The following is a 15,132-nucleotide window of genomic DNA, read 5'->3' on the forward strand; positions in this document are numbered from 1 at the left end:
CCCAGCTTTTTCCAAGTTCTAATCACCTCCATCCCTTCTTTGATGGGTCTTGACTTGTCTCCTTGTCTTCAGTCTTGCCTCCATCTAACCCAGCTGGCTGAACGTTAAAATCACCTGGAGCTCTGGTACCAAAACCCAGTGACTGGGCCTTACCTCTGAGTCTGATGCAACTGACCCAGAGCTGCTGGGTGATTCTACTGTGCAGCCAGAGGTGAGGACCATGTACTAAGCCACCCTCCACACGGTAAAACAGGGCTGTGCTTACTTCAGCAGCACATGTACTAAACTTGGACCAACACAGAGATGATTAGCATGGCCCCTGTTCAAGGATGACATGCAAATATGTGAAGTGTTCCCCAAAAAACCCAGAAAATAGAGCTGATCACAACCTCCAGATCTACCTATGGAGCGTCTTTCTCTCCAACCTTCTCTCTCCCTGCTTCCCCTCGAAGCCTGCATCCTAGCCACAAATTACATGCTATTCCCTGATAGCACAAAAACTGTTCTGTACCTGCCTGCTTTGGCACGTGGTGAACCCTCTGCCTGGAACGTCCTCCCCGCTCCATCTCGCCCCTTTATCTGCCTGCTCTTCCTTCCAGACCCAACTGCAGGAAGCATCCCCCTCCAGGAAGCCCCTCTGATCCCCACTGGAAAGGTGTGCCTCCCCTTTGTGCCCTTTGACGTTGCCCCTGTCTCTCATGTTTGACCCATCTCAAGACTTTTGTACCTATGTTATCTGCTTCTTCTCCTAGACAACATGACCCCAGCAAGGGACAAGGGTAAGAGCATGGGCTGTGCAGGCAACTGCACACCTGGCAGTCCTGCCTCCAGAGTTACCGGCTTTATGACCTTGTGCAGTTTCACTTCCTTCCCCTCTCTGAGCCTCAGTTTTCTCATCTGTAAAATAAGGATGCAAATACCTGCCTTTTATGATTGTTTTGTGAATCAGAAAAAATGTAAAGCTTTTGACTTAGCATCGAAGCTGGCTCACAGGCACTCAATGTCTTGTTAACTCTTAGTATTCACCTGAGCATCCTCAGTGGTTAGCACAGAACCCAGTGGTCCTCAGTTTCTTAAACAAATGAGTGGAACAGACAGTTGGGTGCTACTGGAATTCAGGGAAGGGAGTGAGGGGGCAGTGTTGATTTAAATAAAAGTAGCTTCATAGAGGGGATGGGATGTGAGCTGGCCCAGAATCTAGAAAAGCAGAGAGGAAAATGGAAAGGCATTCCTGGGCAGGGTGGGGCAGTGAACAGAATGAGAGCAAAGGCACAGAGACAAGTCTGAACATAAGTGAGACTGAACGAGCTAAAAGGAACATGAAGTCCAGAGTAGACAGATGACAACCATTTTATTAAAAAAAAAAAAAAGTGTCTACTATGTGTTAGCTGCTGTGCTACTAACAAGCACTGGTTTATGCCAGTGATCTATATGACAAGGCATGGCCATCCTCTTCTGGGCTTCCAGCCTTGTGGGGAGGGCTGGCTGGTCAACACAGTGTGGTGAGAGCAGGTGTAGGGTGATAGCACAGCACAGAGAAGCAACCCATCCAGGCTTGGGGACCAGGGAGGAACATTACTGATGGAAGTCAAAACTAGGACCTAAAAGATGAATGGGAACCAGCTGGCCAACATGATGGAACCCCATCTCTACTAAAAATACAAAACTTAGCCGGGTGTGGTGGTGCATGCCTATAATCCCAGCTTCTTGGGAGGCTAAGGCACTGTACTCCAGCCTGGGTGACAGAGCAAGACTCTGTCTCAAAAAAAAAAAAAAAAAAGGTGAATGATAATTTACCAGAAAAGAGGAGGAGGAGGAATGTTCAGTGGGGAGTAAAGGTGTGTGTTGGCCTGGAGGTGAGAGTATGGGGGTTGCAGGGGGAGAGAGAAGCCTGAGCTGTCAGCAGGGGCAGAGTCTAAAGGGCCCTTTGCAACCACATGAAAGCCCTTGGCCTTCATCCTGAAGGCAGTGCTGAAGGGCTTGGGCAGAGAGTTGGGCTGGTTTTGAGTTTACTGTGTGCCAGTCCTATGCCGGGCTCTTGGCATGTCTTACATCAGAGTTACCCACACAGTAACTCTGTGAAGGATGTGTGAAGCCCATCTTACCGAGAAGGAAACCAAGGCCTAGAGAAGTTAGGGAACTTGTTTAAGGTCACATGGCTATGTGACTTTGAACCCATCTGACTCTGAAGCTTGGGCTCTGAAGGTCTGCGCCATGCTGCCAGACTCATGAAAGCGTATGGCTGGTCAGTGCAATGCCAGGACAGCGAAGACACCAGTCTGCCTGCACCAGAGGGCGAGTCTCAGGATATCAAGAAATCTTTCTAGAAAGGTAGGTAGCAGTCAGAATGGGAATGGTGCTGAATGCCAGGGCTAAGCAAGATGGGATCTACCCTGAGAGAGTGATGAGCAATTGAAGGTTTCAGAACAAGGAAGGGACAAAATGACAGTAAGACCTCGGCATTCCCAAAGCAAAGTTACAGGCTCATGTCTGAGAAATCCAAAGTAGTCCTTTCCACCATGCCATCTTCCAGAGGTTTCCCAGAAGCAACCTAAGTTTGCTTTTTTTTTTCCTCCCCCTTTTTTGAGAGGGTCTCACTCTGTCACCCAGGCTGGAATGCAGTGGTGCGATCATGGCTCACTGCAGCCTCCAGCTCATGGGCTCAAGGGATCCTCCCACCATAGCCTCCCAAGTAGCTGGGACTACAGGTGCACACCACCATTCCTGGCTAATTTTTTAAAAAGTTACTTTTTGTAGAGACGAAGTCTTGTGATGTTGCTCAGACTGGTCTTGAACTCCTGGCCTCAAAAGATCCTCTCACTTCTGACTCCTAAAGTGCTAGGATGTGCCTTCCAAAATGCATACGCCACTGCGCCTGGCCAAGAACCTGGACTGTAACACTGACTTCTGTCTCCTTAACTTGCCTTTACCAAACCAAACCTTCTCTTTTTGTTAGGCTGTGCAACCACAGTGCTGGTGACAGGGGCAGGAGTTGGCGAGATGGTGCTACAGATGCTGGTTGGTTCGGTATGTGGGGACCTTTAAGGGCGAGGGGAGCATTTGGGGAGCACTCCTCTGACAGGTGAGAAGATGCAAATAGCCGCCTTCTGAACTCAAACTGTCCCTTTCCTGAGTCTCCTGCAAAGCCAGCAGGGCCCCTGTGCCGGCGTTACCTGTTTCCGTTTCCAAGCCAGTCCTGAGAGCTGAGTCTCCATATGTGGGATCTGGAGATGTGAACGGATGCATGGAAAAGTCCAAAGCAAACACAAGCCATGTCTGGGAGCGGAGCCAGAGGTGGCCCGTGGGAATGCTATTTAGCTCTCAGAGCCTGAGATGGGTTGGAACTGCAGTCAGAGTTCTTTTTCCATCCCTTCGGAACCCACCACTCCCTACCCCACCTCTCACAGCCTCTGGCCGCACTGCAGAGGGCCCGGCTTCCTGCCCAACTCCGGCCCTGACCGAGAAGGCCAACTCTTCCAGTTCTCTTCAAATCTACCCATGTTTCATTTGTTCACCAGGAAAAAAAAAACAAAAAACCTAACATCTACTTTTTATTGAATACTATAATGTAGATTATTCCCCTTTTTACAACAGAGGATATGGAAACTCAGATGAATTTAGCAACTTGCCCTAGGTGAATCACACTTCTAGTAACTGACAGAGAGGACCTCACATCTAGATCTTTCAGCCTCCAAAATCTCCCTCATCGTGACTCAATTCTCCTTTCCTCCTCTTTTGCCCTGCTGGAGGGAGAGAAAGAGCTACATCTCACCATACCCTCCTCATTGAAATGACATGATGTCTGGGACTTGCTTTAGTGTAACCTAGTGCAGAAAAGAAGCGCAAGGCCACAGATGAAACTGGTGCTGACTGCTAAAGTTGAGTGATGGGTTCGTTGGAGCTCCATATACTACTTTAACATGTTTTAAATTCTCATAATAAAAGATTAAAACAATATATCCTTTGCAAAGTTCTGGTTAGGGCTTATGGGTATAGAAGTACCTAGTATGACTGAAATTTCAGTGATGATAGAGATTGTCAGAAGGTTCCAGAACACAGAGCTGCCAAGGGACTGCAGGGGGTCACGAGGTCCAGCCCCTGCCTTAGAGCAAGACTTCTGCCTTCTCCAGACACATAACTTGAAATAAGGCCACGGTCTCCCTCCTCCCCGTGATTCCATCTCTTGGTGTGACGGGCCTCAACTTGACTGAAAAACCAGCCAAGGATGGAGAAGGCTGCTTCCTCCAATACGCCTTCCACATGAAGTTTTAATGGTCTGTGTCTCTGTGTTTTCCCCTTTGGCAGATATTCCAGGCTCAGGGCAGCTATAGTTTCCTGGTCTGTGGCGTGATCTTTGGTTGCCTGGCTTTTACCTTCTATATCTTGCTCCTGTTTTTCCACAGGATGCACCCTGGACTCCCATCAGGTAAGGAAAGAATCTGTTTCTACACAAGAGGAGGAAAACAGAGCGGGGGCGGGGGGTGGGGGGAAACAGGGGACATGCTATGGATCTTAACGTGCCAGAAACGCTGCTCTGTTCCAAGTAAAATGCAAGGAAATGTTTATTTTTCTACAGCTTCCTTTTCCCCTCTTCCTGCTTTCCATACGATTGTCTGCGCTGGACTCTTAAGATAGGCGAGAGCTGGGTCAGCTGACTCATGGTTTCTCCATTAGCAGAGGGGCATGGATTGGGAACTTGGCTTCCTGCATCCCACCATACCACGGAACCATGAGCCAAGAATCTCTTTCCAGCCTGTTCAGGGCACTGAAAGGCAGAGCCTGACTCCTTGGCTGGAACTCAGCCCAACGGCCTAATTGGCCATCTCTTTGCAGTTCAGGATTTTGATTCTAGTCCAAATGTTTTTTTCAAAAAGAAGTCCTTCAGGCCAAGTAGCAAAGAAAGCCTCCTTCAGGGCAGAGACAACTCCTAAGAATAGTCTCCCTTCTAGAGACCCCAGGCAGGGGGAGTCCCAAAGCTATTTTCATAACCCTGAGCCCTTACCTGCCCTTTTGCCCACTGCTTTCAAAGTGCCCAGGGACTGTATCGGCTGTGTGCAAAGCCAGTTCTTAAAGAGAAGGTGCCCAGGCAGAGACTTTGTCCTCTCTATAAAAAGCAAAATAATCATGAAAAGACTAAAGGAACAGGCATCCACCATCTGCTCTCAGTGGGTTAACATATCCATCCTCTAAACACTCAGTACAAAGGCCCAGAAGGAAAGGTGGCCCCCAAAACAGCACTAACTAGAGCCTCACTTCTGAGACAGCAGTACTGGTTCCCACAGTGCAGAGTTTCATTGAAGACCTACATTCAATTAATATTTACTGAATATTAAATGAGTAACACTTAATGGGTTCCTTACTCATGGGAGACAGACACATTCCCCAAGCCCTAGACAGTAGTCTCAGGAAACTGCCTCCACCAACTGTTCGCCAGAACTAGGGGGTCTGACTTTTCACTTTGCTCCCTCTAGAGCCACAGAATGGCAGAGAAACAAACAGACTGGGTAAGTTCTCAGAATGAATCATCACTGCATCTCATCAGAGCTGCTGAAACATGCTACCTGTTTGTTTTGTTTTTCTTTTGTAGTTCCTACCCAAGACAGATCAATTGCAATGGAAAACTCTGAGTGCTACCAGAGGTAAAACTGGGTGAAGGAGGCAAGAGAAGACTTTCAGCCTCTTGATCACCAGCACGACCATACTGTTTCAGAAAGCTGGGTGGTGGTGGAGGCGCTCTCATTGACCGTTAGTCTTCTCCACTAAAACTTGGTTGGGTAGAGGAAATTAAATTGGGTCCTGGTACCTGGTCAAAATCATTAGAAATTTACCTGGCTTCTCAAGTTACCTTCTTCCCTGGTTCAGACTGTTGGTAAGAGCTGTCCAGATACCCAGATGGGAAGGAAGGAGACAGCCACGTGCTTCACTCCATTTGTCACCTCATGCATGGACCATACTCTGGGTTTGAGATCATTCTTCATTGAAGTTTGTAAAAATAGGTTGAAATTGTAAAGCTCCACGATCATTGCTATATGTAGATATATTTCAATTTAAGCAAAACAAGCTGCAAGTTATTCTCTGGCATGCTCAAAGGATTTTTGTGCTTTTCACTTAATAGTCCAAAGTCCCTTAAATTCCCGCTGCAGACATCAATAGCTTATCTATATTCTCAGACACTAAAAGGAGAAGTTGAATCTTGCTCTCTTTGGTATACTAATGTAGTGGTATGCTAAGCTAGCTCATACCAGCTTAGAAAAGCTGATTGTAAAATTTTCATGTTGACAGCTGGTTATTAAATGCAGCCATTATTAAAAATCAAATCATACAAACTTATAATTAAATCAATTACATTTAAAACAAAGGTAATAAATATTCAAAGCATATCACTTCCTAATTTTATCTTGCTGCTCTTGAGGTAATTTCTGTCCATGGTGCCTGTGTGGTGGAATTACTATGTATGATGGTGTGCTACTGTGCACCTTGTCCAACCCCACTCTTGGTGATAGCATGTTGGTAGCCTGCAATCAGCCAGGTGGGAGTGTTAGCATGGATACTGGCAAAAGCTACAGATCCCAGAGAGCCAGTGTTTAAACATTTACCAGCATACCACTGCTAGTAATCAAGGCTAACTGGTCCAGAAATCGCCCGGGAGAAGGAGATGGATGTTCCATTTTTCTTTACTGACACTGACTAGCATATAAAAGATACAGAAACAGCACTAAGAATTTCTGAAAATACCTAATGAAAATGATACATCTTTTTTTTGTTTTTTTTTTTTTTTGAGACGGAGTCTCACTCTGTCGCCCAGGCTGGAATGCAGTGGCGTGATCTCAGCTCACTGCAACCTCTGCCTCCCAGTTTCAAGCGATTCTCCTGCCTCAGCCTCCCGAGTAGCTGGGACTACAGGCACATGCCACCACGCACAGCTAATTTTTTGTATTTTTAGTAGAGACGGGGTTTCGCCATGTTAGCCAGGATGGTCTCTATCTCACTGACCTCATGATCTGCCCGCCTCGGCCTCCCAAAGTGCTGGGATTACAGGCGTGAGCCACTGCACCCGGCCAAAAATATTACATCTTTTATAGGGGGAAAAAAACTCTTTATACCATGGCAAGGCCTTTTCTTTCACAAAAAGCTGGGCATACTGAACAATTCAAGCTGTGCAGTAGTAGACTGAAAGCAGAATTTGTTCAGGAGTTACCGCTTCTGTCCAGAGCAAATCCTGCAGTGATACAAGGAGAATGTAAACTTGCCAGCTTTAGACAGGGATCAGTCCTGAGACTGTTGGCAGTAGCAAATGGCTGTTAGAGTAACTGTAAAATGGTTTTGCCTGCACCTTCTCTATGTATATACAAATGTACATGTATAAATATAAAAATTAAGTGATCATGGTTCTTGGTAACCTGTCCCAAGTGCTGTGATTCACATGCCTGACACTAAAAAGTTCTTCCTGGTCCAGTCAGCCAGCTGTGACCAACAGCAGCACAGCTGAGTGCTGAGAATCTGGCTGGAAAGAGAAACGTGGCTCAAGCACTGGCTCACCTTCTAGCTGTGTGGCCCTGGGCAGGTTACTGAGGCTCTTCCAACCTCACTTTTCACATGTAAAATGGCATTTCTAAAAGTACCTACCCTACCTCAATGGAATTCTGAAAAAATTAAGCGAATCTGTATAAAGCACTCACAATATGCCTGACACAGAAACTGCTTAATAAATGTTAGTAATTTTTAAAACCTCTTCATAAGCAGCTTAGAAATTATTCATGTTTGGTACATATTTATTGCAAGTCAAGCAGATCCAACTTTTTTGAAAGCTGGTGGTCTAGGAGTATAGTTTTAATTATGTTTGTAAATACTCAGAAGTATTAGATGCCAGTCTAATTTAAATGCAGTCTGACTGTAGCGAGTGACTGACCTGGGCAATGAAAAAGCAGTTGTATTTTTATTGCGGTTTTTCAAGAAAATATCCTTTTTATACAGACTTAGAAAGAAGAATCAATGGCTATATCGAAGTTGATTGTGACTAATTTGTTAATACAGAAAACAACATTAAAACAAATCTAAGAGTACCTTTCCTAAAATAAAACATTTCAACTTACTAAGTGTGTTATCCATTACGAAGAACAATTGATCCTCTTGTATAAACTCAGAAACAAATGGCCTGATGTTCCCAGAGACAGGTCTCTCTCATACTATAAGTTAATATGGCTTATATTTTAGAAGAAAGAAAACTGTCTCACAAGGGAAACTGATTTTTTTTAAAAAAGAAAAAAAAATTAAATAAAAGAAGAACCTCTCATAGCAGGGCTGAGTGCTACTATTCCCTATTACATAAAATCAGAATAAGGAAAAGGCAGACTGATTCTTACACCACACACTTCTCAATCAGTTACACAAGTAGGACTTTCTTCCTCAACTTCCTTTCAGGAATTTGGACATTTCAGAATCCTGTGGAATCAACGTTTTCAGATTTCCCTCTGCTACTTGTGTATGGAAATCTAACCCATCAGGCACATCTGATTCACTAAAAGAAGACACAGTGACATAGAGTTCTTTTAGAGTGAATTTCATTTATTCAGTCAAAAAGGATTTGTTAAGCACCTGCTATGTTCAACGCACTAATCTAGGTACAGACATACAGTGGTGACTGAGACAGAAGTCCCTGCCTCACAGGGATTATACCGCAGGTGAAGACATACAGACAGCAAACAAATTATGTAACATGCCACAGGGTGAGGGATAATGTAGCACCACAAAGAAACATACAGCAGGGAAGGGGGGCAGGAATAGGGAATGTCAAGAGATGCTCTGGGGCCAGGCGCAGTGGCTCACACCTGTAATCCCAACACTTTGGGAGGCTGAGGCGGGCAGATCACCTGAGATCAGGAGTTCAAGACCAGCCTGGCAAACATGGCAAAGCCCTATCTCTACTAAAAATGCAAAATTTAGCTGGGTGTGGTGGCACACACCTGTAGACTGTAATCCCAGCTACTGGGGAGGCTGAAGTGGGAGAATTATTTGAACCCGGGAGGTGGAGGTTACAGTGAGCTGAGATTGTGCCACTGCACTCCAGCCTGGGTGACAGGGTGAGGCTCTGTCTCAAAAAAAAAAAAAAAAAAAAAAAAAGGAGAGAGAGATGCTCTGGAAGGCTCTGGAAGGCCTTTCTAAGGAGGTCCTATTTGTGTAGAAAACTAAATGATATGTACGACCAAGCTATCCAAGTATGTGAAAACATCCTATCAGGCAGGGGACACAGCAAGTACAAGAGCCTTAGGCTGGAATATGCTTATGGTACTGGAGGAACAGCAAGTAGGCTGGTATGGCTCAACTGCAGTGAGGAAGAGTCACACAGAACAAGTGGGAGTGGTTGCTACAGGCCAGATCTTGTAAGTCATGGTATGTGTAGAGGTTTTTTTGAGTGATATAAGATGACTGGGAGAGTTGTGAGCAGGCAAATGACACGATCTGATTTACATATGTGAAGTATCACTGATTGCTATGGAAAAGAGACTGTGGGGCAAGCATGGAACTGCAATAGACCGAAAAAATAATGGTGGCTTGGAAATGTAGATAGCAACGGAAGTGGTGAAAGTGACTGGATTCAAGCAATATTTTGAAGGTGAAACTGACAGAATTTGCTGATGGATTGGGTGTAGGGTGAGAAAGATAAGAATCAAGGATGAGCCAGGCACGGTGGCTCATGCCTGTAATCCCAGCACTTTGGGAGGCCGAATCAGATGGATCATCTAAGGTCAGGAGTTCGAGACCAGCCTGGCTAACATGGCAAAACCCTGTCTCTACTAAAAATACAAAAATTAGCCGGGTGTGGTGGCAGGCGCCTGTAATCCCAACTACTTGGGAGGCTGAGGTGGGAGAACCGGTTTAACCTGGGAGGCAGAGGTTGCGGTGAGGCAAGATCACGCCATTGCGCACCAGCCTGGGTGACAAGAGTGAAACTCCGTCTCAAACCAACAAAAAAAGAATCAAGGATGACCTGAAGGAATCTGACCTAAGTAACTGGATACATGATGAAGCCATTTAACTCTGGAATGCCATGGGGAGACATTTAGAGTTCTATTTTGGACATGATCATCTTATGATGCAATCTTGGATGTCAAGAAGGCTGTTAGATATAGAAGTCTAGAGTTTAAAAGAGAAGTCAAGGCTGAAGATATAAATTTTGTGGTCACATTGCCCAGGTTGGAGTGCAATGGCGTGATCTTGGCTCACTGCAACCTCCGCCTCCCGGGTTCAAGCGATTCTCCTGTCTTAGCCTCCCAAGTAGCTGGGATTACAGGCATGCACCACCATGCCCAGCTAATTTTGTATTTTTAGTAGAGACAGGGTTTCACCTGTTGGTCAGGCTAGTCTCCAACTCCTGACCTCCAGTGATCTGCCCGCCTCAGCCTCCCAAAGTGCTGGGATTACAGGCATGAGCCACTGCACCCGGCCCACTTCTGTTTCATTTAATAAAATGAAGTCATTTTCATTGACCCCCTGCAGTTACAAGATGTCCTCCAGTAAGTACAGTGTTTTGTAGCAACAATCAGTGTAAAATCATATAACTGTTACTTATTATCTCCTACCTGATAATGCCAACCCTGGGAAATTACCCAATATTAGGGTATTAGTTTGTCATTAACTGCAACTATGAAACACAGAAAGTGCTTGCAAAACAGGCTTCTCAAAAGAAGTGTCAACAGTCAGAAAGGTTAGAAAACGGTGGTGACTTAAACAGGCTTTTTTTTGTTTGAGATGGAGTCTCGCTCTGTCGCCCAGGCTGGAGTACAGTGGCACGATCTTGGCTCACTGCAAGCTCCGCCTCCTGGGTTCACGCTATTCTCCTGCCTCAGCCTCCCAAGTAGCTGGGACTGCAGGCACCCACCACCACGCCTAGCTAATTTTTTGTATTTTTAGTAGAGACGGGGTTTTGCTGTGTTAGCCAGGATAGTTTCGATCTCCTGAACTCGTGATCCACCTGCCTTGGCCTCCCAAAGGGCTAGGATTACAGGCATGAGCCACCGCGCACAGCCTAAACAGACTTTTTAACTGAAGGGCTTGGCACTCTTTATATTCTGAAATCCCTTTTGAACTTCTGTGAAGAACCCATTTCCCAAACTGATTTTGCCTCATGGGGCTGCCGTCGCAGGTGATACTCTGAGAGCAGTGTGTTAGGAGCATGCAGCACTCCTCACTGTGCCCCACATGCTGACTGACCCACCAACCAAAGGGACATTGCACCCATTTCACCAGGGTAGTGAACTGCCCCCTTTGCCCCAGAACAATCTGTCACTCTATCCTCCTGTGATTTTCATTTAGAGATATGAAACAGCTCTCTCTGCCGTCATTTTGCCACCTATACACCCCACTTTTGGGCTGGGTGCGGTGGCTCACATCTGTAATCCTAGCACTTAGGAAGGCCGAAGCGGACAGATCACCTGAGGTCAGGAGTTTGAGACCAGCCTGACCAACATAGTGAAACCCCGTCTCTACTAAAAATACAAAATTAGCTGGGTGTGGTAGCACATGCCTGTAATCCCAGCTACTCAGGAGGCTGAGGCAGGAGAATCGCTTGAAGCCAGGAGGTGGAGGTTGCGGCAAGCCGAGATCGTGCCACTGCACTCCAGCCTGGGCAACAAGAGCAAAACTCCGTCTCAAAACAAAACAACCCACTTTCCCTTACGTATATTATTTTGACCCAATTCTGAAAAAGCCTAATTTAATTTGCTAAGTGAAGTCTAAATTGCTTTTTACAAGGGCTAGATAAAAGCCTCTAATTTTTTTTTTTTTTTTTTTTTGAGATAGGGTCTTGCTCTGTCACCCATGCTGGAGTGCAGTGGTGTGATCTCAACTCCCTGCAACCTCTGCCTCCCAGATTCAAGTGATTCTTCTGCTTCAGCTTCTCAAATAGCTGGGACTACAGGCACACCCCACCACGTCTGGCTAATTTTGGGAGGATTTTTAGTAGAAATGGGGTTTCACCATGTTGGCCAGGCTGGTCTCAAACTCCTGACCTCAGGTGATCCACCCGCCTTGGCCTCCCAAAGTGCTGGGATTACAGGTGTGAGCCACTGCACCCAGCTGATTAAATTTTTAAAAACTCTTTTTGAATGTAAACAAATTTTTCAAGTAAAATAAGAGATTTCGCATAGTGAATATTTTTTCTAGCCACTCAGTTCTCTCTTAATTCCTTTTATGTCTACAATCATTTTACAATCTCCCGTGTTCAACACCTATCTGAATCTAGACTTTAAATATTTTAATGCAGATACATACCAAATTGTTGAAGGCCAGATCTTAATGGTAACCATTGGGAAAACAACTCTTTCCTGACCCACAGTTAGCACGGATGAAAATGTAATACAGAGACTGCAAAGAGACCACTTCAATGAATGTGAGAGAAGGGAAATAAATAATCAATTCAGAAAATCATTTTGTTAAAAATATTTATTTAAAAAAATACAATTGCTGTCCATATCTAGTTGCACATATATCTATTAACATATCTGTATACTTTTAGACTTGTAGTAAATTTGCTACAGCGCTTTTGTAAAGCCAGCTTGCATTATACAAAGCAAATTCCTCTGTCAGTTTACATAAAATAGATTTTTAAAAATGTATATCTTTCCTAAAAGATGCATAATATCACCATTATAGAATTTAACAAAATTTTTGCATAAAACCTGGGAAGTGATAGAAAAAATGATCACCTGATTGGTCAGAGCAACCCCTTACTATGTCTGGAGATGCACTTGAGTATCAACTACACATTTATTTTTCAAGCAGCATATTATTATAAAGCCCTCAAAGTGCTTTCGCATCCTTTTGCTCACCTCTACACTCTCTATAAAGTTTCTCTGCCACATACAGATAGAATTCAAGACTCTAGCTACAATCATCCTACTCAATCTTAGAGCAGTATCTCTTTGTTTCCCAACAGGTAAGTCAGACTGCTTAGCTAGGTGATATGGCAGCTTCCCTCCAGCTGTTTCATCAACTAATATGAATTTTAATAAATGTTAGCAGTGACCATTTTAATTGCTTTTTTAGGAAAAAGAAAAAAAAAGGTGCTTCTAATACTCTGAAGGTGCTTTTTAGGTGTCCCTAATGTAAATTGTGCTGAAATTAACTAAGATAAGCTATTAGTAACACTTTAACACTTATCCATTCCTTTGGGTAGGTATGCACTTACATTATATGTAAGTATCTCTACAAAGTGTTAGATACTGGATATGAGATATAGATTTCAATAAAACAAGGGAAAAAATAAACAATGAAGTAATTGTCTTCTCAGTTGAGCTGACAGGTTTGAAGAAAGCACTCTTGACATGTTCTTACTACCACATATCCCAAACTAAGACACACATAAAATAACACATCTGTCCTGTGTTAACACTGATGGAACGCACTGCAATAGTCCCATGGCAGACATATGCTTTTCTTCTGAATTACAGATTGGTGGAATGAAAATTAAGAGTTTATTATTAAACATCTTTTAATTTTTAAGTGACGTCCATACTTGATGGTTCACAAACTGCCACTGTGTTTAAATCACTGGGTGTATGAAATTTAAAATAATCTAACCTAGAGTTATTTCCCATTAATCAAACTCATCCCTAATTGTCTCTTAGGAAGGTCTTCTTAAAAGAAGATCGAGTAGGGCTCATGAAAAATTACTGGTTTGTTCTTCAAAATGAAAAGTTACATACCCTCATTTTTTAGCCAATTTGATTATTTGATAAAGCAAGGGCGTAATTCTAAGTTTTAATCAAAAATTTTTACTTGCCTCAAACTAAAGCCAACCGGTAACAAAATGACTGGACTGAATTCATATTTAATCTTCCCTGCCCACAAAGATAAATGAAAATGCTCAAAGGCAAAAGTAAAGAAATATAATTGTGATTAGAAAAGATCCAGGGCCAAAACAAATAAATAGGACTCAACAAATAAAAAATTAATTGTATTCATTTCTTTTCTATCTTTACATATATGCATCTGTTAATTTCACTAATACTGAACAGGGAAGTTCATAAAAATGCTACTCTACCACATAAACAATAAATGTAAGCAATGAATGTACATACAAAGGCCACTGGTTAATACTGCCCCAAGAAACAAAACAATGAAATATCTTAGGATTGTGTCCCCTACACAATAGACAATAAGCAACAATGACCAAATGGAAAAGAAACTTAAAATTGGATACTTTAAAAATTTAAGTGTAATCTATCAATTGCAAATTATTTTTAAAAATCGTTAATTTTTACAAAGCACAATATTAAAAGCTTGCAAATTATTGTAAAATATCCTAGCCAAAAGGGCATACCTTAGAGAGCCCAGAGGAACGGCTCATTAGGTAACCCATTTATCCCTTCTACAAACACCCTATAAATTCCAGAAAACATAAACAAGAAATAAACCTTACTTCCCTGACCCTCAATATCCTTAAGTTGAAATTAAACAAAAATAATTAAGTGCTTCCAGTTATTAAAAATCAAACAGTGCTAATATTGGTGCCCAAGAAAGTGCCAAGTGATTAACACCAATATATGGCATTCCCACCCCTGAACTTTAGGCATTCTTCTTGAATGATTCCATTGGCTAGAACTCTGGGCTAGCCACAGGAAACCCCCACCTCCTCCCTGACCCCATCCAGAAGACACCAGGCCTGTGTGAGCATGACTCACAATCCCTGCAAGGGAAAACAACCAGAAGGAGCCTTTATGTGATGGGAAACAAGGCGAAGTTGAGAAGATCATTCAGCCCAAGACACTCTACTCTGAGGTTTTGGCTAATACTAATGACATACGGTTTAAAAGGATAAATTAGGCCACAATGCCAGCATTCCTCCACTACTGTATTCAATCCATGGTCGAATCCCTGTACTTTAGAAATACTGCTTCCAGTATAAACCTCCTCTTGGAGAAACTTATAACACAAACTAATAAAGATTTTACACAAAAGCAAACATAAATGTAGAAATTTTAAGAAAGGACATCCTTATTTGCTCAATAATACATGAACCTAAGAGAACAGTTTACGATGACTTTGTTTAGAGTATGTCACATGTAAGCAATGTATTTCTAAAATGTTGGCAAGCAATTCGTCTTTAAGGCCTACTGAAATGTGCAAAGCATT

At 43.4% G+C, this 15,132-nt stretch overlaps 1 protein-coding gene and 1 non-coding gene across 6 annotated transcripts in view; both read left to right on the plus strand.

Moving 5' to 3' along the window:
* MFSD4A (major facilitator superfamily domain containing 4A) overlaps nt 1-8,092 on the plus strand; it is a 33,581-nt gene extending 25,489 nt beyond the window's left edge. For 3 of the 5 annotated variants that reach the window (XM_078004489.1, XM_001093314.5, XM_078004501.1), the window contains 3 exons: nt 2,957-3,027; nt 4,306-4,426; nt 5,588-8,092. In XM_078004489.1, the coding sequence (XP_077860615.1) occupies nt 2,957-3,027; nt 4,306-4,426; nt 5,588-5,643 (248 nt within the window). In that variant the 3' untranslated portion in view covers nt 5,644-8,092. Of the gene's footprint in view, nt 1-2,719; nt 3,028-4,305; nt 4,427-5,587 lie in introns of those variants that run through there. The other 2 variants (XR_013418205.1, XR_013418206.1) reach the window with 2 other exon arrangements.
* LOC114674911 (U6 spliceosomal RNA) lies at nt 258-364 on the plus strand. Its single transcript, XR_003726008.2, has one exon. It is a non-coding gene; the product is annotated as a U6 spliceosomal RNA (small nuclear RNA).
* Nucleotides 8,093-15,132: the final 7,040 nt, after the last annotated feature.

This window comes from Macaca mulatta, chromosome 1 (genome assembly GCF_049350105.2).
Source record: "Macaca mulatta isolate MMU2019108-1 chromosome 1, T2T-MMU8v2.0, whole genome shotgun sequence".
NCBI classification, from domain to species: domain Eukaryota; kingdom Metazoa; phylum Chordata; class Mammalia; order Primates; family Cercopithecidae; genus Macaca; species Macaca mulatta.